General features: G+C 45.5%; 1 protein-coding gene across 1 annotated transcript in view; it reads right to left on the bottom strand.

Annotated features, from left to right (window-relative positions):
* Nucleotides 1-27,470, bottom strand: part of CACNA1H (calcium voltage-gated channel subunit alpha1 H) — a 255,390-nt gene that overhangs the window by 91,038 nt on the left and 136,882 nt on the right. The window contains exons 6-9 of the mRNA XM_074919769.1: nt 25,200-25,359; nt 15,625-15,940; nt 2,791-2,883; nt 81-870 (exon numbers count right to left, since the gene is read on the bottom strand). Coding sequence (XP_074775870.1) covers nt 81-870; nt 2,791-2,883; nt 15,625-15,940; nt 25,200-25,359 — 1,359 coding nt within the window. The remainder of the gene's footprint in view (nt 1-80; nt 871-2,790; nt 2,884-15,624; nt 15,941-25,199; nt 25,360-27,470) is intronic.

Here is a 27,470-nt window from a genome sequence, read left to right as displayed (position 1 = left end):
TCATTAACACCTTAACTCTTGAGCAATTTGCCCTTTGCCCAGTTTTCCTAAGCGAAAAAACCCAGCTTGTTTGTCCTTACCATGCTCTCCTACCAGTTGCTGCAGCTTCCCATAAGAATCTGTGCCCAAATTTACAGGGCTATTAACCACAGCCACAGGTGAATTGCCATTCTTCTTTCCTTTGGGAACCGGAACAGAACTGGCTTTGCTAGTTGGAGAAGGTAGGATAGTAGGATAGTTCATGCTGCCATGGTTGGAGAGTCCAGCAGTCAGTTTAATGCTTGCAGGGGCATTGGAAGACTTACAGTTCACTTGTGGTCCTTCAACGTGACAGTCTGCATGGTAAATGCTGTGCACAGACTCCGTATCTGGAGGAGGAGCAGGGCTCTGCAAGTTGGGTGATGGAGAAGGAAGCATCAACTGGCCCCCAGGTTTCATAACCTTGAGTTCCAGGTCGCAGATCTCAGGGTTGGAGCGTGGCCCCCGAGGGCTCCCATTGCTGATGTGATAGTGGTGGTGGTGGTGGTGGTGGTGATGGTGGATGAGGTGGTGTATGGAGGTGATGCGCTTTTTGCCTCGGTGGCTTTGCCCATTTGTGGTGCTGTTTGGGTTAACTTTTTTCCGGCGCTTACTCTGCCAGTTATTGTACAGGCGTATCGTCCGCCGTTTCACCTTCCTGAAGATGTGGCAGATGTACTTGAGCAGCTCCTCGTAGCAGCTACCTGGCTCCGAGAAGCTGGCAATTGTGCTGTCATTGGAGAGATAACGGGCCCGCTGCTCCTGCATCAGCTGGTTCTCTCGCTGCTTTGTTTCAGAAAACTGTGTTGCTATCACAACCAGGCACAAGTTAATCATGAAGAAGGAACCAACCTGGAGAAAACACAGGGAAAGGAATTAGCAAATTAGCAGGGACTTTACAAAGCAAGACACACTCTTCACCACCACATGCTGTCTGGACTTTGAAGTGTGGTTCTTAGAAATCCTGAGATTTCCAAACATGCCAAATCTCAGGGTCTGCTCACCAAATGTTATGTCAACATGTGCCTGAGCTGCTAAATTTGCTCCTAAGCCATGTTAAATTATTTTGGCAATGGCAAAAAAAGCTGTTAATAATAGCCTTCACCACTTTCCTTCCCTCAACAGTGATGACATTTGCTACTAACGCAGGGTGTATGAAACACAACGCAATCAGTTACCACCACAAACCAGATCATTTGGAAACACTCGGCCAACCTGCAAGGAAAGATGGTCTGAAGTCTGAAACTGCTTCTTTTCTCTTCCTCTATCACTTCACACCCTGGCATAGTGTCCCCTCATTTCGAGGAGGACAGTCAGGGTGCATTTCCATTTCTCTGACACAGAGAAATGCATCTCCAGCAAATTCGGTGCACAGAGAAAAGCCTGATTTATTGTCTGGTTGAGTTGAAGTGTTCTTGGGTGATACCAAGGGTTTAAAAATGAAGTCCCAAGGACAAGAATGTGAAGTGACCTAAGGCTACATCCTTCTCTCAGCTGTTGAGCCCACAAACTGGTTTTTCATCACTTGGGTTCATAAATCAGCCAAAGGAAAATGTCAAATATTCCCACCAGAGAATCAGTGCCCTTAGGCGTGAAAGGGACTGACGTCAAGAAAGTGCCACTGTCTACATGGCCAAACCTCTGCGCTCTGCTCAGTAGGAAACGTATGGATTTAATCTGGACCATTGTCTGGTGAATCCTCAGGGGAAGCCACTGGGAGATGGTTTGCAGTGCTATTCTCCAGTTTGTAATATCAGCCCGGATACTGTTTGAGAATCAGCAAGGGTGCCATTCCCAGATCCAAGTGACTTGGAGATTAGTCACCTTCTGGCTTTTCTGCAAGGATCCATATGTAGAGAAGGGCTCAAAAGAGTGGAGCATAAATCTCTACTATGCGTGGCCCATTGCTAGAGGCTCAGAAATCACTGGCTTCAGAATGCTATCCATTACTGGGAAACTCTCACACTGCTCAGATCCATGCCTTTCCCACTGGTGGTGGGAGCTGTGGTGGTTTGACTTCCCAAGGCCTTCAAAACCACATTGACGAGGATGGGGTTATATATAAAGAATAACCAACCACAAAAGCACTTCGAAGTGCCTCCATCCCACATCCTGCCTGACATCTACATGGTACTTTTCCCCTCTGCTCTCCTCCTGACTTAAATGCTTAACTTTTCCAGATATAGACCCCTGGCGAAGGTTGTGCTCATTGTAAAAACAGAACCTTATTAACATGGAACGGCAGCTTCTGAAGGCAACCTCCAACACCTCCACTGCGTAATGCTTTGTTTTTAGGAACAGCAGCAACATAACAAAGGCGCACTGCTATTATTACTGTTATTTAAAGGGCTCAGATGAAGTTCAACAGTTTGAGTGCCCCTCATTGAAATGAGGTGTCCTCTGGCACATTGAGGGGCCTAAAGGAAGAAAAGCTACAGCCTCTCTGCTTTTTGTTCTCATTAGCAGTTGTTTGGCCAAGGAACAGTACTTAGGACGCATCAAGGTGACAAGACCAAGACTGGGATAGTAAGAGGGAGGGAAGACCATATGGCTTGACAAGCTGTGACTATGCATCATGTGTGACACTAAAAAGGACTGTTGTAGCCAATAATCTGTCCCCATGGCACTAATCACAACCTGCATGATTACGCTTTATGGAGAGAGGAAGGTCTCCCACTCTGAATCCTAGCTGGTTCTTCTCTGTGAAAAGCCCAGGGAACAACTTTACCCCACAAGGACAAGGAATGGGAGCATCTCATAGTTCATACTTACTATTATAAGCAATATAAAATATATAAAATTGTAAAAAGAATGTGCATCCATCACATAATACATGATGTCAACCCATCCTTCCAGGGTTATAACCTACAGGAAGACAGAGAAAGAAAGTGTAAGAGCAAAAGTCAACCAAAAAGTTAGTAAACATCAATCTTCTGACAGTGCCTGGTACTCATCACTCCACAGCATCTCTCAGGATCCATCCAGACCTGCTGCACTTCTCTTCCCAGTTGGCTTATGATAGCAGCAATGTGTGACCAAAGGACTGGCCTGAGGTTTCTACAGGGATCTGGTACGATTAAAATGATAAAACATTACAATAAAACATCTGAAACACTGGTTCTGAGCCAGTGTAAAGAAATTCCAAGGTGGGATTATGAACAAACCAAAAGCCTCTCTGTGCAGAGATCTGGGCTTTTACTTTAGACTCCTGGTTTTGTAATGTTACCGATAAAATTCCTAAATTTTTAAGTCAATTTTGTTTCTGTAAAATGGATTTTTTGGTGATTCTTACTGGCTCACCATTACAACTGCATCACCAACATCACAGTAGGAAAGCATCTGAATGGAAGAGAGTTACTTTAATTAAATGTAGAACTGATTTCATCTACGTTTTCTCAGTCTTCCTTCCACTTAAAAAGCAGCTGAGGATTTAATTAACACCACACAGGCTGTGTGCAGAGCAAAGCGAATCCTGCCATGTAATTTACACTTTTTATTTAGATAAAACATACCAAAGTTCTAGCGCTATCTTGCTACTAGTCCTAGAGCTGAAATTCCAGCACTATTTCCATCAAATCAAAGATCCTGTCTGAATTCGCTTGCACTGACGTACCCTATTCACTACACCTAATGCGAGCCTTGGTGGTCCTAGTGTAAACCCAGAATTGCTGCCTGCCTCCAATTTGAGTGGCACCATTCCCGATTTAAACCATGTTTGCAGTGAAGGAACTGTGAATTAGCTTGCTGTGAACAAGAAAAGCATCAAGCCTCGCTGATGTAGAGGACTTTCTGTACGGCCTGTACAGAAAAGCTGATCCATAAAGCACTTGTTATTGAGGCAGTAAATAAACCAACGTTCTTGTCACACGTGGAGCATCAGGGCAAAACACTTGCAGGGGTGTCAGACATGAATTCTTGCCACTTTTCTTCTGTTTTTTTCACTCAAAGAGCTGGAAGAAGCTCCTAGATATGAATCTTTGGTGGATGACCACAATTGCAAGGGGAGATGCAAGGAGAGCACTGCTGTACACACAACTGTCAGTACTCACTGCTACCCTGAGACTGTCAGAGCACCTTGTATCAGCTCATAGGTGCTGGAAGAGAAACACTACCTCCTCCTGATTCCTCTCACCCTAAAGTCAAATGTGGTGATGTCTTACCAGCAAGTTTTCAAACCTACTTCCCGTGTTGAAGCACGTGTAACTTAACACTCATCATGCAGGCGAGTGAGATGAAGCCAGTGAATACAAAACCTATAAACATGATCTGCGAAGGAGCAGGTAAAAATTGTTTCTACAGCTATTTTACTCTGCCAGTATTGCTGCTTTGAGCAAGTCAGGTCTAATGACATGCTGGCTGGATACACACAAACTGTACCCACCTCTCCTCATGACATGCACTAGATATTCTTTCGTATCACATGCTCACTGCTGGTTAGTGATGTACAGCTATCAGATAGCAGTGCAATGCTGTCAGTGGCATGGGTTTAAAGAAACAAAACAAAAAAAAGAATGCTGTTGGCCAACACTAACTCCAGAGATCAATCTGTGGTAGAAAGTTTTCAGCAACAGAAACTGTTTTTTGTGTGGAGGTAAGTGCTGTTATTCACCCTGGAGTCTGAGAAGGGGTTAAGCTACTGTCTGGGCAGACACAGGCAGTAATTAGTCTGTTCAGCGGTGTGAAACGGACAAGAAATCAAACTCAAGACTGCCCTTTTCTGCCTTTCCTTTAACACTGTTGAAACATTTACAGAGAGCAAAGTTCTTGTCAGTGACACCCCTTGCCTGTGTGGGCTGTGCACAGCAGCCAGTCCTCTCTTGCACTCCACGCCTGTGTAGGTTCATGGTGAAACTGGAGGGATCAAGTTCGGAGGCAACACAAGACTAAATCAAATCACTGCCAGCTACCTAAGAAACAGTCTCCTTTGTGCTGTTCAAAGTCCTCTCCCTTCCCTCCCCTCTATTTGGGTGGGCATTTCAGAGTCAGGCTGCCACAGCTGGTGCTCCATCCATTTACACTCGAGAATGAAAAATGAGCCCAGCGACTCCAAACATATTGGATACACCTCTACATTGAATTTGCATTTGGCTGGCAATCCTCAAATCAGATGTATTAAAACGATTAAACACAGAGCCCTCTCTACAAAAGGAGTTACCTGAGGGCTGCTGTTGGGCTTCTGCAGGTGCTGCCAGCTCCCCACCTGGGAAACAGCTGCTGAGACAAGAGTGAGGGCCAACCAACAGTTATAGAGGTAATTTTCTTGCATGCTAGACAGTATTTTCAGCAAGAATCAATCAACACACCACATTTCTCCTCCGGAGGGCTGAAAATGCTCATCCGGCTCTCAGAATATTTAAGATGTAATTAGGATTTGCATTATTTACTACTCACTTGTAAACCAAAGGGATACAGGAGGGATAAACAGACTGTTGGGCTTTTGTTCTCCTGTTTGACGTCTTTGTGGATTCATTCTTGGGCTCATCACCCAGTGAAAATGCAGCAGTACCTAGGGGCAGGATTCCCGAGCTGACGAGCATTAGGGAGTACTAGCAAACCTCTAGGAGAGTGTGCTCACAGACATCTGTCTACTTTTTAAAATCAAATAGCTCTGGAGAAATGCAGGTCAACACACATGCATAGCCACCTGTCTGGACTGAAACAGTGTCTGTGATTTTTACAGTCTGATTCTTGCCATGCTGTGGACTTCCTTCATGCTGTCCTTTGAAGTGCTCCAAATGACTGTATGAGTAGATTTTCACCTACTCCAAGATATCTCTGCATATCCCCAGGAAGGCCTTGGTGTAAATGGGAACCAGACCATTTGGATTTGCCAACAGCTCGTCTATACACCTCGAGCTAAACCCTTTAACTATTTGTGGAACCAAGTCAAAGGCATCTGCACTGGTGCAAGGTTCACTGCTGCAGTGCACAGTTTGATTCTACACACACACTCTCAGATCAGATGAACTCAAAGGGAAAGCTAGCAACTCTTGATACTCTCCCAAGAACAGATATATTATTTCAGTGTTGCTTTGCCTACTGTTCCTCCCTTGGGGCACCCTGAATGCAATATCACCTACTTCGCTAAGCAGAAATGACTTCTTCCTCTCTTCAGTTTCCAATCTGATTAATCTAGTTGACTGCAGCTCCAGCATTTGGCCCTCCAAGCCCCTTATAGATGTCTTCCAAGGACCTGGAGCACCTTTCTTGTGCTTTCCAATCTCAGAAATCCATTCTCAGTAATTAAATTCTGTTCAAGCCATGGTTGTTCACAGACAGACATATTAAACAGCGTCTTCAAATGTACCAGTTCAAAGCTTCCAATAAATGCAACATACAATTATTTATCAACAGAGATAAGACAGCAAGAAACATGTTTCCTAATTCTGCTCTGATGAAAAAGTTGTGCAAAATACATGGCACACTAAAATTGGCAGCTGCAGGGAATAGCTGAAAGATTCAATTAAGATGATTGGCAAGGTTGCTCTGGAGGGTGCTGCCAACTGTAATCACAGGCTGCAGACCCAGTGGGAAAGGAGATGCTGCCCCCTTAGCACAGGGAAATGATTTTTGCCTTCGAAGGACTGAAACCCCAGGCAGAGAACAGAGCTGTCCTCTAACCCAGTGGCAATCCTGGATGATGCTCAGTCTGATTCTCCTTGCCTGTTCATTCAGTCCCTTACGTCTTACACAGCACTGGCAGGGATGGGATAAACCATTTGTCTCCCGTTAATACCTATGAGACTGAGTACTAAAGCCCCGAGTTTTCTGTCTGATCCCCTCTCCCATCACTGCAAGAATTTAACAGAAAGCTCACTCAGGTGAATGTAAATGCAGATTTTGACTTCATTGATCTTTGGCTTGGACACTATTCATGCAGTCCCAGTCAGGCACTCCCTGATCACCACATTAATATGAGCAGGGTGAGAGTGGACAATCAGTTTTGGGGTTTTTTGTGTCCTCTGTTCTTTGATTTTGATCCTCCTGGTTTGCTCATGCCACAATAAATTTCATCAGTTGTAACAAAAATGCTCATCTGATTTATAGTAGCATAACTGGGGACAGAATCAGGTCTTCTAGTCAAGCTAATCAGAATCAATCTAAAACTTCAGAGTGAAAAATCACAAGGGAGATGTAGATTAAAGACACTGGCAATTAACTCAGACCTCCTCATTGTTCCCAAGGAGACAAGAGGTTTACATTGTTTTTCTGGGGTCACTTCAAAGGTCTCTCAGAACAATTTCTTTTATTATGTCAAGAAGTTCTCATCATGAAAATTCTTGTCTTTGAGCTCTGCCTAATTTTTTGCAAGTTCTTGGCTATAATACATTCAAGTGCAGGTTATTTTTTGCTTTAGTGTCAGTTAAGAAAGAACAAAGAAACATCCACGGGAAAAAACCTAACACCCAAACTCGAAACCAAACTACTTTAATTAGTTAAGTCAAACACTGAATTACTTTCTGTATATTAGAAAGCACTAATGGCTAGTGCCAGATGGACTGCTGCAGATAGGAATCAACCTTGAGGTGCCACTAATCAATCGAGGAAAGTTTGGAAAATTACTGTGTGAAATGAAGCTGAAAAGATTGTAAAAATGGAATTCACAGCATACAAAACTCCAGCCTAGCCCTGAGGCCTGATCTTTCTCATGGTAAGATTTCACTTCTGTGATTACTTGAACAAACTTCTTTTGTAGAGGCAGTCTCCCTAAGCATGGGAATCAAAATCAGCATCTCACACTTTGCTCAAAATCCCTATAAAGCGCCGCTCTGGCAAACAGAAATTTCTGTGGTTGCTGATTTCAGAATTACAGGTGCTTGTTCAACTCAGAGCCTGGCCAAAGCAGGAGATGATATATAGAGAAACCCAAGTGTTTCCAAACCATCTGAAGTGTTCATCTTAATTGACATTTATACTGTCTCAGACTCTTCTTCTTTGGCCTAAGTTGGGTCCCTTGGGGACAAGATGGGCATTATCTGCATCAAAATTAATTATGCTGAACCAAACAGCAACTCTGAGAACTGCCATGATTATTTGGTTTTATTTACTTTTTATCTCATCATTTCCCTGGCTCTGCTGCAAGGTTTTTTTTATTTTTATAAACCTCATCAAGACAAGATCCAAGGATATAAATTAAGAATGCTATTAATTACTATGATGGTCTCAGTAAATTTATAAGGCCTTCAGTATTCATTTCTGAAAGCTTCTTATCTGTATTCTGCCCTCTTGGACATATATATTTGGCTAGCAAGCACTGATCAGTGAATAATGGAGTCTTCCCCTTCTATACGCAGAGCACTGGGCAGCTAATCAAATCACCATTTTTGAAGTCAACTCCACAATTTTAATTATGTCCTCATGACACATGTTGTTAAGTAACCTCTGGTCAGAAAAACAGGTTTTATTACATTAAGTAATGTCCTTCGAACAGATGCTTCTCCTTTCACTGTGAGGGCCTGCTCACTTTCCAAAGCAACTTTAGCCATTTCTTTATAAATTGAGAGTCATGCAAAGCATGGAGCTGCTCTGAAAAGTGGCCCTGCAAAAGGAAACTGTGCGACCGTGCATGTCTTGGATTTGTGACCTCTCAAATTTGTTCCACATCAATGTGATCTCTGGTCAGCATCACCAGTTCACAGTGAATGTTGAAAAGCAGAGTGCAGCCAGGGTGCAATAAAGTTGGACACATCACTGGGACTGTTATTGGTGAACCAAAACCTCATGAAAGTGAACCTACAGGCTTAAAAATGGCATAAAACCTCAACAACTTTTGCTACAAAAGAAAGTTTAGTTGCTCTTTCCATTTCACGCTAAATAATGCAAGATCCTCATCCAACAGCAAAAACATCACTGATTTTAGATGACTGCAGCTTGCAACAAATCACATCTCAGTCCATATTCATGAGGTTTGATTTACTTGATAATTATCCTGTCTTCATTGTTTGTATAAAGTACCTTATGCACAGGGAACGTATTTAACTGTTTAGCTTCAGTAGTAATAAGTCCATTATCCTAGAGAGAGCCATAAATCAGAGTTTTATAGCAGAGCAAAGCTGAAAGATGAAGAGTCTGCAATGAGGAGAGGGGAACCGAAGCCAGACTGAGATCCTTGCTTACAGATGAGTGTACCATATAGTAATTACATGAATGACAGCGCTTCTCCAGACATTTTGTTATTTTACTGTCACACCTTAAAATTATATATTATATTAGATAATATAATTATATTAGAGACGATTGGGCACAAAGGGTGCACACCTTCAAGCACAACTAGCTCTCTGTGCAGGACTAAGACACAAAAAACATTAAGGTGTCCAAGTGTCTAAGCTTTACCCATTCACACTAATCAGAGTGTGGGGACGTGTCTTGGTTCTCCTGGATGGATCTACCAACTCAACACAGTCCAGAGACAGTTGTGTGGGGACATCAGGGTAAAGAAGCTAAGCCTTTGGCTTAGCATACAAGTCTCCCCTAGGCTACATACAACTCGGTGCAAGGTGCAGTAGCAGCAACTGGTCATGGAGCAGGTTTGGGGCGATCAAACCAAATTAAGATTTCCCTGTAAGAACTGCTGATGTACCTCAAGACCAGTAGCTTTTTCAACACCTAACTGGACTCCAGATTAGGCCACAGCTTGCTGCAGGAACCCCTCTTTCTACACTGAATACAAGAATCTATGATCAAGGTAAGAGGAAACCCTTCCAAAACTACAGAGATTACAGTAGGTTTCTGCACCATGCTGGGTCCCTCCAATAGCTCCCATAGGTTAGCAGGCCCAGACCTGGAATCAGGATGGCCTCTCTGATTTGTACTATATGGGACAATTCCTTCTAACCTTCAAAGTGAAGGAGATTTTTCAAAAGCAACTAATCCTCTTGGAAGCACATTCTCAGATGCTTTAAAGGGGCTGGATATTTTTAGATTGGGTATTCAGCAAGAAAGCTCTTCAAATGCAGAAAATTATGTTTATTTGGCTGACCAAATTAAAAAAAAGCAACACCAACAAAACTCAAACCCCATCATTTAGAGTGAAATATTTTTGGTGATCCAAAACAGATTTAAGCATCATCTTGAAGCAGTGGAATTGAAAAGCTCAGAACTCTTCTTGCCAAATTCAGCACAGATAAGCATTATTGACACATATCTCCCGTTTAAAGAATGAACCGTTTGACAAAACAAGTGTCCTTCTCGCCAGAAAATTATCTACTCAATGAACTCTGAAAACATGGGCACCCAGTGTGACAGCTGCTTCTGAAAAACATGGCCCACAAAACTACATGCTGCACGCATAAATACAGTTGCGGTTGGAAGCCTCAGGCTCTTTCACTTCCTTCTGCTTCAGTGTACCTTTTGGATGTTCCCCAAAATATTTGAGACTACTGGAAGTGGAAGAACAGAGGTTGCAGCAGACAGGCAGGCAAGCGTATTAGGAGCATCTTGTGTACAATACCCTTGAGACACTGGGGTAACCATTCCTGCGTTGTCATTTTGTAAGGAACTTGGTTGAGGTATTCTAAGGTCCCAGCAGCAAAGCAAGAGAAACACAGGCCCTCAAAAGGTTCCTATTAGTATCTGTGTGAGTGATAGTCCAGCTAAGAGGAAGGTGTGTGAGTAGGAACCAAGAGGAGTGACCCTGCTGATTCTGTCCTACCAGTAGATTCCAGAGCAGAGGTTTGTGCTTATTCTAAGGGAAAGCAACGTTAGGGCTTCAAGGTCTTGCCTCCTCAAATGAGATGTTTTCTTGACTGAGTGACAGTACAGATGAGGAGGGACTCCAAGATCATTCTTGCGATTGGCCACAGCCGAAGCACACTGAAGCACATATAATTCTTTAATTCAAACAGAAGATATGGTTCCCATTACAGATTTAGCTGAAAGATTTCCAGGCAAGGGACAAATCCTCAGGGAAGGATTCCAATCATGATGAACAGAGGCTGAAACAACGTGAAGTGGGCAACGACTGTGTAATAGATCAGGGCACCAAACAATAGTGAAATGAGACAAATGAACTTTCCTCTTTCCAAAGCTGAAATCTTCGCCCCCCAGCTCTGTACCTTCTCAGCTGACCCATCTACAGGCACAACAAGCAGGGGTGGAGATCTGGCAGAAGCAGAGTCAGCAACACGGAGACATAAACAAGCTCCTCATCAGCACACAGCACAGGGTCAAAATGAATAAATCCTTGATTGGATTGAGATAGCTTACACAAGCTCCCAGGGGCTTTTCTGACAAGCTAGAGTACAGAAGAGGTAACTTCACATGGAAACAAAAGGGCTTTTTCAGCAGGTGGCCTGCAGCATACGGCTGTCACTGCCAAGCTGTCGCACCTGCTCAGGCAGCCTGCCATCATGTTAGGAGTAAAGCATCCACAGAAGGACAAATGAAGGAAGAAGTGGGTGGCATCAATTCCTCTACTTTCCCACCCCAAACTTGTTCTCTCTCCTGAGCTGGTCACCCACACCTTTGTGGCTGTAACAGCTTTGGTGAGACCAGGTGCAAAGAGAAGATCTCCATCTAAGTACGCTATCAAGATAACACCTTGAACTCTTGCTACTGCTGACAGTTCCTTTAATGATGCTCTGTTTCCAGACATCTTTCTTCGGAAGGTGATTCAGCTTTTCCTTTCTTGGGCATTCTTATGTCATGTACCTGCTGGGTTGTCTTCAGCTCTCGTGAACACAACCAGGTTTTTGTTTTTTTTTTTTTTCCTGACAGCAGCAAGGGGATTACTGAATGCAAAACAGTCTCCTCCGAATACCCTCACTAGGGCCTCCTGATGATGGCTCAGAGATGTGTTACTTGTATGACCTGATGAACTTGTTAACTGAGATTTCTTAAGCAAAACCTCATAGAAGCAATATGCACTCAAAACATAAGCCAGAAATGGAATTGTGAATCTGAGAGCTGCATCCAAGGACTCATTTCAAGAGGGTCTTTAATTAAGGGAAACCTCTTAGAAAAACATAACTACTTCTGAAACACACATGAAGAACAGGACACAGAAAAGGTAACTCAGCCAGCACCAGTGGTGTCACAGCCCCTCTAAACTGCCAGATAAATCTTATCTCTTGTGTTGGATGGACATTTCCTGAAATTTCCACAATTCCTCATATCCTGAAACATCCCTAAAATTTTCCCCCGTACATTTGCACTCAAAGTTCAGTTCTTCCAACTATACTCTGGAAGGAGGCACAAAGGAACAGCTTTTCCCCTTGATCTCATTTTGGTTCCACCTAGCTGATGGTTATTGCTCCCTCAACTCTGCCTCACTAGTTTTGCCAAAAGCATTGCCTCCTGATGTAAAGTGCTATTATAGGTCTTAATTCTCTGCAAGTCAGACATGAAATCATCCAAGCAATGGTTCCGTGGAAATTAACCTAAGTCATCTCTTCCTCCCTGACTGTGTATCTTACCAGCTATCCAACCTCCTTTTGTTTTAACAGGGTTTCTGCATTCAGGCCTGGCCATACTGAGACTGATAGTTAGGAAGGTGGCAGTGTTTTGGTTGCTCCACTGAGACTGTCAGTAATTCAAATTCAATTGGACTTTGGTTAGGTGGGTAATTCATCATTTGTAGTGTGACAACAATACCTGTAATTACTGCTCTTATTGTTGCGGCTGAAATTCATGTGCAATAAAGGGATCTTAATATCATGCCAAACCTCACAGTTAATTTAGGTTCCATCTCCTTTCATTTATTCTGTAATAAGCTAATTAGTTCCCATAATTTGCCATTGAACTTGCCTTTGTAACAAATATATACATGAATTAGCCTATTACACAACAAATGAGGGGAATCAAAATATGAATCATTTGCAGTATTACATAAGGAATTATTATCCTCTTGAACACCCATAGATGCAGCCACCATTTTTATTCCTTTAAAATTTTATTTGCACTAGGTTGGTTCTCCTGTCCAATGCCTCTGACTTACTCTTCTAGTTGGAAGGTCAACAATGCATTTCACCGACATGGCTTTGCTGCCACGTCCCATGTTCAGGATCACTACCATGAAGTTAAACGTCTTTCAGCTTGGCTGCTTAAATCAAATTCTGGCAGCTGAAAGAGCTTGGCCATACTGCTGGCCTCCTGCCTTGGCACATCATTCGGAAGGACATTTTAGAGTAGAGATCTTCAGATTTCTCTGTTGAAGTCTGCTTTTGGTTTTGTTTCTTTGCAGCCTGCAGAGTATCAAACTGTGCCCTTGTAAACTCTTGGGCATGACTTGCAGTCACTGAACTCAGAAGCTTCCTTCCAAATCTCACCTGCGGGGCTCATTTCACCAACCTCTCTTCTGACAGCTCTTCAACCATGCTAGATTTCCAACTCATTTGGGATAAATCATGAGGGATGCTTTACCTGGCTTTGTCCTAAGATTGCCATTATGCAAACTGGAGGCTTGCCAGACCTTGATGTTCAGTCCACCATCATAATTCTTGTGAAGTACTACATATTCGTTATTCCCCAGAAGGAATAAGAACAATTGGACCTGTCTCATCCAGAACACAGCAGAGTGCTCTCTGCCCAGTAATTCAATATCAATTGACAGGGAAGCTCTTGAGCTACTAAAACCATCAGTTCTACTTTCTGCACTACTTACTTTGAGGCCTCATCTAACTGCTGACCTGGTGCTACCCAGCTTCAACTATTAAATATAATGAGAGCACAACTCAATAGCTTTATTTGTTAAATGTTCTCTGCTTACAGCAATTGTTTTGATTTAGCATCTACCCTCTTGCAGTAATGATTTACTCTTTCCATATCAAAGTTAAGCAAGAACCTTACTCCCAACAGCTGCTTCTTTACCTGGAGTTATATGGTTTTCAGCTTCTAAAAGTGAGTCCTGACTTCTAAAAGGAATAAAGATGTAAGAAGAGTTTTTGGCTGGAAATACTCTTTAGCATTTGGATGGTCTAAGCAGCACTAAAACCAATCATAAACCTCCTGGCAGCTGCCAAAATGATCTATGGAAACAATATCCAACTTTGCCAGACACTCTGTTCTGCCCAAAGGAATCAGTTGAAATCTCTGCTGTGGCTAGTGTGTTCTTCCTGGCTTAAACTGTACATTCAGGCCAAGGAAATTAAATACCAACATGAAATGAAAACTTGCAGCCTGCAAAAAGGCTCTGGATGTAAAAAGGAAGCAGGACCCCTCAAGAAGACTCATTTTCACCACACTAGCACAGGCACTCCGCAACGCGTTGCTCTCTGCCCTTTCTCTGGCAAGAACATTGCTGCCCCGTGGTGGGAGCCAGATGGGACCTCCTGGGCACATCCATCAAGCTCTGTCAAAGAGCTATGCAAGAGCAGAAAAAAGAGAGTGCAAGTGCAGCCGGAGACCTGTCTACTATTCTTGCTTTGACTTCCCTCCTTCCTTGATGCAACATTTGCTACCAATCAGGAATATTCAAAATTACTATGGCAGCTCCTCTCTTGACATACTAATTCCAGGAAAGAACCAAAGCATTTTAAAAAACATAGCCTAGTAGAGACCTGGAATCTGTCTGAATCCTTCTGGATTTGGTTTTAAGCCTCTGACACCAGCACCGGTGTGATTCAAGGTGTGCTACTCTGAGCATGAGAGCAGGCAAGATGGTCGGAGCAAGCAATTGCCCCTTTACAACTCCCAGATGAAAACTGAAAGTTATTAAGTTCATATTATAACATGAAACCAGAAGAAAATTCACAAATGAAATTTAGAGCTCTAAATGGGTAATTATTCATCATTAACAAAACTAAAAGGGAGAATTTTTTCTTTAAAGAATAGACATCACCTACACTTCAGGAGGACTAAATAAAACTGGGCATCTAGCCAAAAGCATAAAGAAATTGTATTAAAAAGAAAAAGTGCAAATTAAAAATGGAAAACAGTACATGGATCATTTAAAATGGGCTAGCCTTAAGAGACCATAGCCTCTGAACTGTGTAGATGAGCTATCCAATGTTCCAGAGCTACAAATGCTTTGAAAATGCTTCAGTTGGAGTGTTTTTATCACCTGTAAAGGCTCCCCCAGTCTGAGCTAGAAGCACCTTGGTCTCTAGTGAAGAGCTGCATAGGTGTGGATCAAGAGAGACTCAAATTCCACGTGAACAGTATCTCTTCACAGGTATTCTAGCCAGAACAGGTTTCTTCCTCTCTCCAGCATACCATGCTAACAGGTATAACCCTGCAATTTTAGAATCAAGCCCAAAACATGACATTGAGCTAGTTCCTATATTTTAGAATGATAATATATATGCTTAAGGACTTTGACCTCACTCTCCATTTCCTGATACTACAGCAATAAAGACAGACCCTAACTCTCTGAAATCCCTGGGATTTATCCAGGACTGATTTGCAGTGCTAGGATTTGCCATACTTTTGTATGCTTCAAGAAGTATTTTCCCTCTCTTCTACGGTGCACTGAAAAAACAGCTATTCTCCACGAATACTCTCTTGAATATTTGTGCAGGTTATTTTCTGATGCATTTACTCGATGTGTCTTTATTTGCAGTTTTTCACAGGTGCAAGCTAATTCCTTTCTCCTCTGATGCATCTATCAAAATCTTTCCAAGCAAAAGATGACAAACCAAAAAGAAACAAAAATCTTTGGGAGAATCCTACCTGAAAAATAGCTATCCAGGCATATCCAATATTATCAAAATTGATAGCTCCGTTGTGTGGGTTTACGTCCCCTGCCATGCATACGTTGTAATACTGGTTCCAGTTTATGCAGGCATTCCTGCTGCTGAAGTCAGGGTTGTATAAACTTGGGGTGTAGGAGTCCATGCTCAAGGTGCACTCCACCTTGTACTCCTTCCTGTTTGGGATGTTGGAGCATTTCTGCATGCCGTTTTCACGATGCGATGAGCAGATGAATGGGTTCTCCTCCGCTTCGTCGGTCCGGTAGTACGGATGCAGGAAGGTAAGGTTGTATGTCCTGGAGGGGGAAGAAAGAGAAGGGTGAAAACAAACAGTACGTCCCTTGTTTCACCAGCAGCAAAAGGTACTGGTTTCTGTGCCTGATTTGTGTATGTTATTTCTCATTTGTGCTTGTGGGGATGGCAAGCCACAGTTGATATCAGCCCTTACTTTTGTCTATAAAGCTTTTTTCATCCTGTAATGCACCCATGATCTTCCAGTTAAAGATCACCCTAAGTTTTTCCCAGCAAAGAGGGCAGCTGGAAGTTGAAACAAGAGGGTACAGAGAGAAAAATCCCAGCACGTCAGGTGCTTCCCGAAAACCTAGGGAATTTTTTGTTTCTATCTAAGGATTTTAAGATAGCTCTTGAGCTGCTCAGAACATGCTTCAAAAAAGCTGATGGCGAAGCAGCTTTCCAATAAATCTGCCCCTCAGCACGTCTCTGTGATGAGTGAGCTGAACTTTAACAAGGAGAGACCCAGCCACAGGCCATCTCAAATTCCTTCCGTACTTACATAAGAAAAGAAAGAGCCCACATTAATGGGAACTGTATGCTTACTGCATATCTGATTTAATTGGCCTGGATAAAGTTTATGGCTCTGTTACAGCTAAGATAAGCAAGTGCTTTAATTGCAGCATGACAGGGACGTGCCTTTTCCCAAGCCGTGCTCTGGGGCAGATCAGAGAGCAGGCAGAGCCTGGGACTTTTCATGCTGTTTGATTAGTATTAGCACTCATACTGGTGCTCATACTGCTGAAGCACTGCTCAAAATGAGAAGGTGCAAAATCCTAGATCTGACTATCTGCTGTGTTCAGAGCTGCAGGGATCTAAGATGCTATATAATCAGTCAGGAGATAAGGGAAAAGGCAACACACAAATTATATGACCAAGCAAGATGTGGGGAAAAGATAAGCAGGTAATTCTTCAAGATAGGACAGCTGTATTTTTATCTGTTTTTGAATGTACCTAACGATTGAATAAATTTGGCTCTAATGACTACCAAACTAGTGTTATTCCATACAAGTGCTTGAAATTGCTCCCCAAAACCCTTGAGTCAAGCAAGAGTCACTCAGCAACTGCACTTTGAGAGAGCAATTGCTGCAGAGCAGGGCTGAGGGGAAATCAACCCTGAACAACTTTCCTGGAGAATTTGGTTCTCCTCCATCAATTAATTACTCGAGATGGGTGTTGAGGGTTCAATACAGCTTCAGGAATAGGCAAGAGTAGCACATCAGAGGAACTGGGCATTGTTCACTGGTAATTAAATGTATTCACCAGCTACTCCCCTCCCACTGCACAGTGTTCCCACACCTCTAGACAAAACTGTAATATCTTCTTCGCAGTTTCTATGCCTTAGATTCAAGAGACAAGAAAAACTTGAAAAATGTTTTTCCTCCAAGACTGCCTAAAAGCCTTCTCCTTCCCCTCCCACGAATTGGTTTCACTTGGAGGAAATTTCCATATAAAACAAGCTGAAAAAAAGGCTGAGTGCTACGCTAGCATGGTGTTTGCTAGAAGATCAGATACTACAACCAGCAGGGTTTGTCACACAGAGGGGGGTATTGCGGAGGCTTGCAAAGGATTAAAACGCACCGAGGTGTAGGGATGCGTCTGGGAGTGCTACAGACTTCAGCAAAGACAGCTGGGGAACTTGAGAGAAGAAACAGAGGGAAGAGGAGAAGAAATGCCTGGGAAATGGCTTTTCCTAACTCACAGCGGCAGGCAGAGCCCCGTCAGCTCCATTCTGGCCGTAGCGGGTACGCTGAGAGGGGCTCAGTTCAGGGGCAAAGGGCTCCCACACCCTCAAACGTGGTGGGGACCACACCACACCTGGGACATCTCTGCTTACAGCCACAGGGCCTGCCTCAGCCTGCGCACCCAGGGCGGGTCTGGGAGGGCTCTGTACCTCTCTGACACAGGACACAGCCCAGGGCAGAGCCATCCCAGCTTCAGGAAGGACATTTTTCTCTGAAATTTCCATATTTGAAAGGCCATGGGTGCATGTCTCACTAGCCTCCTCCCAAGAATCTCAGTAGCAGGTGCTCAGTAGCTCTGAAGCCTTTCAAATAGGACATTGGGATCGGGCCTTTCTGCACCCTGTGGTGGTGACAGGGGTCTAACACCCCCAGAGCCTAGACCAAGCCTGACTATGCTGTGCACTGCCTAATACAGCACAGGAGCACGGCCGCAGGGCTCTGGGGTATGACCAGCTACCCCAGGGCTGACTTCACCACTCTTAAAACCAGGATTTTGTGGGTTACAGGCAATGAGCTGCTCTAAGAGTCCATAAGGTGATGGCAGGACAGCTCTCATGGGGTATCTCCTCATCAAAGCACCTGGACCTCCAGCTCAGACTCAACAGATCTCTGCAGTTCTCAAATCCCCAGTGTGACAAGTCAATGCAAACTCAAAACTTTTAGGCAGCTCAGTGCCGACACCTGTTGCTTGCAGCACAGCCAGCCACAGGGAAATCTCAGACAGTAACCTGCAGCCCTGAAAGTACACACAGAACACTCAGCCCTGCAACGACCCTGTGCAGTCTTGGGAACATCCCTTGCTCTTTCTTGTTTCTCTTAAAACAATGCTGACCAAGGTTCTTTGATCTGGATGTGCCACTCCAGTGACATAACTCTTCCAAACTACCACTGATTTTCCAGGAAAACCTGCTTCAGAGTCAGGTGGAGCTGTGAAACTCAGCAGAAACTTACTTCTTTCACCGCTCTGGAAGCATCACCCCACCTCACCACCAGCAGCAGGAGTTTCCTGATCACAAACACCTTTTGGCAGCAGGCAGGACAGGAAGGCTTGGCACACAGCAGCTCATGGGCCAGTGTAATTAGGATTCTATCCAGAGCAAAGCTGGACTTGCAGTAAAAGATGGACCATCTGGAGGGATGATTGTGTAATTAGCAGCTATGGATGCACAATTTCCTTTCCTGGGAGCAGTTCCGTGTTCAGATGCAGACACACGTATGTCGTGCCAAGAACACTGACCATGGAAGAAGTGCTGACAGAAGAGCTGATGCACCAGCATGATGCTCTGCTCTAACCTCACACCCAAGCTACCTCTATCCACCATGGCACAATATACACAACATTCAGCACCACATGCAACTCCGCAGCTGCCTGCCCTCCCAGCTGCAGGTCTCAAAACATGATCATTGTCCCAGATAAAGCATTTTTCCAGATAAAGCATCTTTATTTTAACTCCCAGAGCTGATCTCTGGTCTCCTGGTAGCCCACACTAGCTGGGCAGGCTGGACAGGGACACAGCTGGCAAGCGAGCAGCATGCCAGCCAGTTCTGCTGGAGCTCACGCACCCAGTTTTGTTGGAGGGAAGGACACAGCCAGGCTAGGGACCTACAGAACCAATCCTGCTCCTATGCAACGCTTCTCTATTCACTACACATTGCAACTGGAAAGGCCCTTGATGAGCCACATACACAGATTTGAGAGGCTGCACGTTTCCCATGAGTCACCATTTAGGAAGCCTTGGGCTGAAGGAGAAATAACTGCCTGCAGACACAGTGCCCTGGGCTGTGATCTAATAAGCTGCATAGAGAAGATCTGGGTACAAACCCTCTGGAGAACCAAAAGAACGACACACTTTGGTGGCCGTGGGAGGAAATTAAACGCAGGAAAACAAAGCACAGCTTGACTGCAAAGAGTGGATAAAGGCTGATTTGGTTCTGCTGTTGCTTAACTGATTTTATCCTCCCTTTTCTCTGCCTTGGTCATTTTTGCAATTGCCCTCAAAATCACCTACAAACTAGAAGTCCTCCCTGTAACAGGCCAAAATCAGTTGCATAGGGGCCACTTTCTGTTAAGCCCTTTGCAAGCCCTTCCCTCTTCCATGTCTGCCCTGGGCACAGACACCACGAGCATCCGTCCAGCTGGGAGGGACCTGCACGATGCTCTGCCACCACCAAGTGCAGCGTGGAAGGGACACACCAACTGACAGCAAGCACTGCCAATTTAAGACCTTCTTCTAGTTCCTCTGCTTGATGACCCTGATGGCAAAACCAAAAAGGGGAAAGAAGAAAAGAGAGCAAGAATGAGAAACAGTGTCACAGAAAGAGGGAATCCCCAATATCTGCAAAATAAATGAACTAGCTCTGCCAAGGCCATTTACCTCCATGTGCAGGAAAGGTCAACCTGACTTCCTTGTTATTTGCCAACAGGCATAGTCCAAATAACTTATTAATGATGATGAATCCACTAATCATGAGACCCTTGTGCTCTGGGGAAAAGACATAAGAAAGCAAGCCCCAGCATGGCTCTTGTTATCACATTAGAAAGGATTAACACCCCTTTCTCGGCCAGCTGCCCAGTGCACATCTTTCTTTGGGCCTGCAGCAGCTTTGCAATGTATTTCCCTTTCCTTGTCCCTGGGCACATTTGTGTGCAGGAAGGACAGCAGTGGGGCAGAAAAGTCCATTCTGACCTATGTCAAAAGAGGCTGAACAATTATTCTCTGCTCCATCTTTCCCCAGGCTCAGTCCTCCCAGCCCAACCATCTCCTAGGCAGGACATCATCCACAACTGCTGGAGTATGGCTTGTGCCCTGAGCACCATCCTGCCTCAGCTTTCCGAGCAGCAGAGGAAGAAAGGGAAAAGGTGGAAGAAACTCAGCATCAAGCAGAATCTGTTCCCTCCAAGAGGAGGCTGCTCTCTGGAGGAAATTCTGCTGACAACCCAGTGTTGCAGCACAGAGAGATGCCAGGAGGAACAATTAAGCAGAACGCAGAAGTACCTTTCAGACAAACTCAGAGCTGTCTGCCTTAGCTGTATGTGTCTTCTTGAAGCTCTACAAAAGCCAAGGAGCCAAAGGCAGTACAATGCCAAGCAGGTACGGAGTTAATTAAGACTGAAGTGCTCACATTATAACTGTCCTGCAGCATTAAATAAATACAAAGCACTTCACAGCTCTCTCCCCTCTCCTGCTTCCAACCCCCTGAGTTCCTTGAAAGGCTCCACAAGGGGGAAAACACTTCTCTGCGTAACAACACAGAGCAAGGAGCAGTCCCAGCAGCAACAACCCAGAGAAACTGGATATGACCCAGTTCCTTTATTTACAGTGATAGCAGCTCATGATGGCAGGAGAGAGCCAGAGGGGCTGTGTGGTGGGGAAGACACACCCTGTAGATCTTACAGATAAACTGGCTTTGCTTGTCCTTCCCACACATGCAGGCCAAGCCTTCCTCTCTCAGACCAGACCAACCAAAAAGGCCTTTATGAAATTCCTCCTCCAGCTCCCACTGTCGGGGCTCTCCTGCACTCACTGACACAGCAGTGGAGCCCATCCTGGCACTGCTGTGCAATGCCAGGGGAAGCACAGTCTGGCCAACAAGCTCCCCAGGGCTTGAAGAGGTTTCTGAGGCACTGCTCTGGTCTCCAGAGCTGGTGAGAGAGTGACACCTTCTCCCATGTCCTGAACAGCAGTGACCCACTCCATCTTATTGCTTGTCAACTCGCTACTGCAACAGCCCAGTAATTGCCTGTAATTCCGTCAAAGTCAGTGCTAAAAGAGAGTCCTGAATAAAGCAACCTCCTTCCAGCATACTGCACTGCAACAGTGCAATTTTCAAAGACAGAGAAAGCAGGTATTTGCAGTGCACCTCAAAGAAGTCCCCAAATTTATATCAGAATGTACTATATTTAAAAATAGCTTCTTTACTTGAAGTAGCCAACTTTCAAGAGGGATTTAAAAGAAAAGGTTTCCACAGGAAAAAGAATGATGGCAAAATCAAAGTCACTTCTTCCATCTGATGCCTACTGTAAAGTTGAATGGCCCAGAAAGCTGCTGCCAGCGAGCGTGCAAAGAAGCATGCAGCAGATAAGAAACTATATTTGAAGCATCGGTCTCTGAGCTCCCTTACACTTCCTTTACTCCAGAAAAGCTTTGGGGCTATGACCCTTCCTTGCCTGGCACCCTGGGTTGTGTTCAGATGCTCACCCTTACTTTAAAGCAGTTCTGTTTTCATCTGGGAGTGTCTGACACCACCACCAAGGTGAGTCTCACCAGTAACTCCGGTCTTCCCCTGCATGAGGCTATAAGGAAAATCGGAGCCAGGATTATCATCTGCTCAGCCCCAACCTGGGTGCACAGCACGCCTGTCCATCCTCCAGCCCCTCACAGTCTGCTGAAGGGCTGGTAAACATTATTTTAGGCTGAGGACAACAGCACTGGGATTTAGTGGGACTTGGCAGACAAAACTAAATAACCAGAATCTCATTTCCCCTTTCTTGCAGAGCTCTATTCTGTTTACTTCTAACCAAAACCAGAGCTTAACTTTAATCCTGAATCCCCTGGGTGAAGGTTTTGCTGTTGGTTTTGTTCCCATTGGCAGCTTTTCCTGGAAGGGGACGGGGGGGTCAGGGCTCTCCAGCACTGATGCCGTGCACAGCAGCTCAGCCCAGGGATGGAGCACAAGGACTCAGTGATGGACCCGCTCCAATCCAACCCTGGGCCTGACTTTATATCTCCACACTGTCTTGCAGGCAGATGGTGTCCTGCTGCTGGTCAGCCGGCCCTGCTAGGTTGGGCCCAGTGCTATATATTTTGGTCCATCTGTACAATAGCATGTAGATGTAACCCTGAAGTGCCTTCCCTGTTACTGCCACTCCACACCTTCTTCCCCTATACAACTTGCTGTTGGGGTGTTAAAGGCCACTGCAGGGGTGAAGCATATCCCGATGCCTGGAACTATGGATTCAGGAGAACTGGGAATTACAGAAAAGATGGCAATAGTTCCATCTGGATCCCCCAAAACTTCCACACCAAGCTCCAATCAACCTGGGATAGCTTCTAGCTGGAAATGGAAGGACTGGCTCATTGCAGCCAGGTTTCTCAGGTCTAAAGCCAACTCAGCAAAACACAGACCAAGACAGGAGCTTCAGGCTGGGTGATGGTATCAGAGCAACCCACATTTTTACGCTGATACCAGCGCCAGCAGAGCTAGATTAGCCCTGTCCTGAAACAGAGCTGCCCCATTTCTCTGGAATGATGAAACTTTGCTCACAGTATCCCTGAACATGTGGCATCAAGCAACAGGACTTATGCACGGGCAATGGAGAGCCCCCAGCCACCCAAATTCACCCCTGCCTGCTGCTGGAGAGGACCCAGAAGCCAGCACAAAGCTACAGTGAAGTGGGAAGGAGATCTCTTACAAATCTCCTGTCTCTTCAAACAGCTCCTGATGCTTAGCACAGAGAGCCTGACTTTGCCTTCTGTGACCGGGACCAAGACCCTGATAAGAAAATCCTGCAACGCCTTTGATGCTGCTAATGGCCATTATATAACAGCCTGCTTAATATCTGTACTTAGCGAATGTTTCCCCTATGGTTAATTTTAAAAGCTCCACTTTGCAGGAAATCACACAGCATTTTCGAAACCTGGTCAAAGAGATGAGAGGGACTCACTGAGGCTAATTACAGCTCTGTGCTCAAACAGTGCCTGCACATAGTGCTTGCCCCATGCAACTGGGTCACCCAAGCACAGCTTTAACACCACTCTGGGCTTTTAAACAACAGCTCAGGGGTTACTCTGAGCGATAGAGGGTCTTGGTGACCAGCAAATACCTGCTCTGAGTGCAGGAGAGAGCTTGTGAGTTTGGGGCATCAAAATGCAGGAGCAGAAGCATACACACATGGCAGACTCATCGATTTTCTGCCTTTCAGCATTTCTGATGGGATAAGAAGTGCCATCAGAGACAGTCTGCAGTACAAAGAAAGGCTCTCAGACAGCTGAAAGCCACAGGACTACTCGGGGAGAGGCAGAAACAGGACCTGGGGTAGAGCTGAGGGATAATCTCTGCTTGTCTTCCAGGCACAATACGAGTTGTAGACAGCAGATGATTACAAACAGATATAATTACAGGCTCTGTCTCCTCTTACTGAACTAGACTTGCCCCGATTAGCTGGTCTCAGACATTTCCTCACCTCTGATCCACTAACATCTTCAGCAGTCTCTGACAGGAGCCCTTTGGAAGGATTTTCCCAGGCAGACCTCCCTTTTCTGCGAAGGCTTGCAGGCTGCACTTGGTTTTGATCTTTTTGCTGTGCTGATGGATTTTAAGGTGTGCCCTTACCCTGTGCTTCTGAAAGGGCAAGTGCAGAACAGCTCTTGTTGAGGTTCTCCTCGGAACAGCTCATGTTGAGGGATTGCTGGGGACCCGCAAAAACCGCACTGCCCCACGGCAGGGGATGAGCCAGGAGTCATCCCAGTGCCAGCGGCACTGCACTGACAGCCTGAACACAGCAGGCAGAGCCCAGGGCTGGCAGCAGGGTCCATTCAAAGCCCCAGATGTGGCAAATGATGAACAACATTCAGGACCCATTCAGGGAGCTCAGGCAGAAGCCAAAGAAACCAGGAACAAAAACAAGAGCTGAAGACAGGCACACCAACAGCACAGCTCAAACCAGGACTAAGAGCCACAGGCTGAGCTTAAATAGAGCTCCTGGGCCATGGGGAGGGTGTAGATGGGGGTCCCAGGTGAGGGTCATCAGGGCGATTAAGGCCTATTAGCACCTGGCAGGAATGCTGGTCCGTGCAACTGCCTAGCTTGGAAGAACCAAACTTAAGTTTATATCAAAAAGAGCAGGTAAATGAATGTGCTGCTCATCCCTGATGCCTGTCCCAGACTGAGAGCAGTGTACCAATGTCTTTAATGCCTTTCACATCAAGCTTCTTAATACACTCACAAAGATTTATTTATGTGTTTCACAGCATATCCATGGTGCTGTCTGTACCAGCATGAAGACCACCTCATCAGCCCCCCCTGCCAGGTGGTGTGGTGTGCTAGGCGACCTCCCAGACCTGTACAGTTTTGTTCACTGGCAATTTTAGGAGAGCTGTAACACATTTGTTTGTTCCAAATCCTTAAATTCCCAGAGTCAGGGATCTCAGCTTCCTTGGACAGAGATAATCCAAACCACTGAAGTCCTCATCCCTCAGGTGCAGAAAGAAAACATGAAAAAGCCACTCCAAAACCTTGTTAACTTGCTGGCAAGTGGGTTTTTTTTCATACAAAAAGTACCTCGCCAGACTCAAGAGTCCTGAAGCCAACAACCTTGTGAAGGAGCAAGATGACAGCCCAGTTAAGAGCTGCCACTGCAGCTATGTGGCACGGCCACGTCATGCTTTCAGCTGCAGCGCTGCTGGATCCCACCCTGGCTGCACCCCGGCTGGACACTAACCCCGCTGACCGCTGGGGTTTCTCTGGCAGGAGAGAGGGAGAAAGAACGAAAAGGTGGAGGTTTTTTTGCTGTACTTACATTGCAAAATTCCTGTCGAGGAAACACCTGTTTCTCAGCAGCCCTGCCCAGAGCTGCACACCGACAATCCCAAAGATGAAGAAGACAAAGAAACACAAGAGGAGGACGTTGCCTAACATAGGCAGAGTATCTAAGAGCAGGGTGACGAGTATTCGCATACCTGTGGGGAGAGGAGAAAACAGGTTAGAGGAGCCCTTTGATGGGAAGAGTGGGAATGCCACACCATTCCCAGCTTGGTTGTGCAGCCAGTGCATCCCAGGCAGAGTAACTGGGATGTTTATAGAATCATAGAATCATTCATGTTGGAAAAGACCCTTGGGATTATTGAGTCCAACCATCAGCCCCACTCTACAAAGTTCTCCCAAAAATGTAGCTCTAAGTAATACAGCATGCAGGCAGTTGTAAAAACTTTTTGAAGTCACCCAAGCCATCAGTTGGGCACTACAGCCAATGTTAGACCAGGGAGAGCAGGAATGCAAAGCTACTGCAGCCTAAGTTTAGTTGTAGCAGTTGAGGGCTATGAAAGCTGATGGGCAAGTTCACTTCACCTTCTAATGCTCCTGTGCCACCTCTTGCCCATCACCGTTAAGGCTGAAAAGGAAGGTAAAGAGTACAAAAAGGCTGAGCTGCAAATGGGAACAAACAGTGTATCTCCAAAGGGTGGACTTAAGGGTGGGGTTTTCCAATGCTTTCAGTAACACAACACTCAACAACACACAAACACGGGCAATGCTGCAAGACAGTCTTTCCTGGAGAAACGCCCCTGCAAACCAGCCTCCTGAGAAATTGTCAAAATATATATTTATAAACATATCGAACCTCTCTCATGAATCACACAGATTGTTCCCCTAAACAATACAGAATCTCATGTAGGATGATAGTTGCGGCTGCTCTCTGGGTGTCCTCCATGGAAAACTCCTCTTCCATGAGGATTCCTCTCCTTGCTGGCCTCAGCACTACCAAGCAGGGGAAATGTTGACTTTTTTGAGGGGTGGAAAGCAGGATGCAAATGTGTCTTCCTCTAAGGAAAGCTCTCAGCTCTGCTCCCATGCCCTCCTCCTGAGCAGGCTGCTGGGAGACCTTCCCAGCCACCGCTCTGCAAGGCTCCCCAAGAACCTGGGTGCAGAGCAGGGGCTGCCCCAGCACCTCTGCTGCCAGGGAAATGCTTATTTCTGTGCAAGATCTTCCATCCTAAATAAGAAACTCGAGGAATGAGTCAACCTTGCAGAGCCTCAGCCAACCCTTGCATTCCTGTCCAGTATGTTCCCAGCATCACTGCCCAGGGGAGACCGGGCAAGGAGGCAGGGACTGGGCTGGCACGTGGGGGCTGCCCCGTCTCACATGTCAGGGCACCTTCAAACTCAAGGATAAAACAGGAATAAAAAGGAAATAATGACTTGCAGCTCAACAGCTCAACAGAGGTTAAATGAACCTCTGAGACACCAACCAGCCACAGTTTTAACAGCTGATAAATGATGAGAGGAGAACTAATGAAAAGAGGAAGAGACAAAGACAAATTCTAAATTGCAGAAAAGAATAAAACCAGAAACAGCCTCGGGAGCCCAGCGCTCAGCAGAGAGCAGGGCTCAAGTTTATGGCATGGTGGAAATCAATGCACCTGCTGGGCAAGGCGACACTGCCACCTTTAGAGGCATTTTATCCCCCTAAAATTCTGCTCTGCAAACACCTTTTCCTGCCTGCATGGAGCTTTTTCTTCCTCCATTTCCCCTAGCAGGATGCTGCTCTTCATCAGTCATCCCATTTGAACAGAGAGGAGCAGTCACACTGACGCATTCTCTCTTCCCCCACCAATTTCCACGTTGGCTTTTTCCCCCCTAGCCAGCTCCCAGGACATGCCTGATGCCTCTCCTGCCAATTCAGCGATGATGCTGGGCTGCAGCCTGGCATCTGTAGACCCCAGGGATGGGTGCTGGGAGGAGAAGGGTCTCCAGGAGAGCAACACCCATCCAACCCGTTACCTCCCGGGCCGTGGCAGGGAGCCGGAGCCCCGTCACACCACTTTACTCCCCTCCTCGTGTTGCTCTGCCAGCGGAAATGCAACCCAGACAAGCAGGGTCGGAGCCGACATTACCTTGTCAGCACGGCACGAGAGGATAAACTGCCCCGGCCAAGAAGTCTGACCTAATGAATAATTAGGTGTGAGTAATAACCTTTGCATCCCCAGGCAAGAGCCTTTCAAGGTCTCCATGCCCAGCTGTGTCTTGGCTCCGGTGTGGCTCCCCGCTGCTGGCGCCGGCAGCGGATCCCTCT

Source organism: Athene noctua, chromosome 15, assembly GCF_965140245.1.
Source record: "Athene noctua chromosome 15, bAthNoc1.hap1.1, whole genome shotgun sequence".
Classification (NCBI taxonomy): domain Eukaryota; kingdom Metazoa; phylum Chordata; class Aves; order Strigiformes; family Strigidae; genus Athene; species Athene noctua.
The sequence above is the reverse complement of the archived record's forward strand: the minus strand, read 5'-3'. Positions and strand labels throughout refer to the sequence as shown.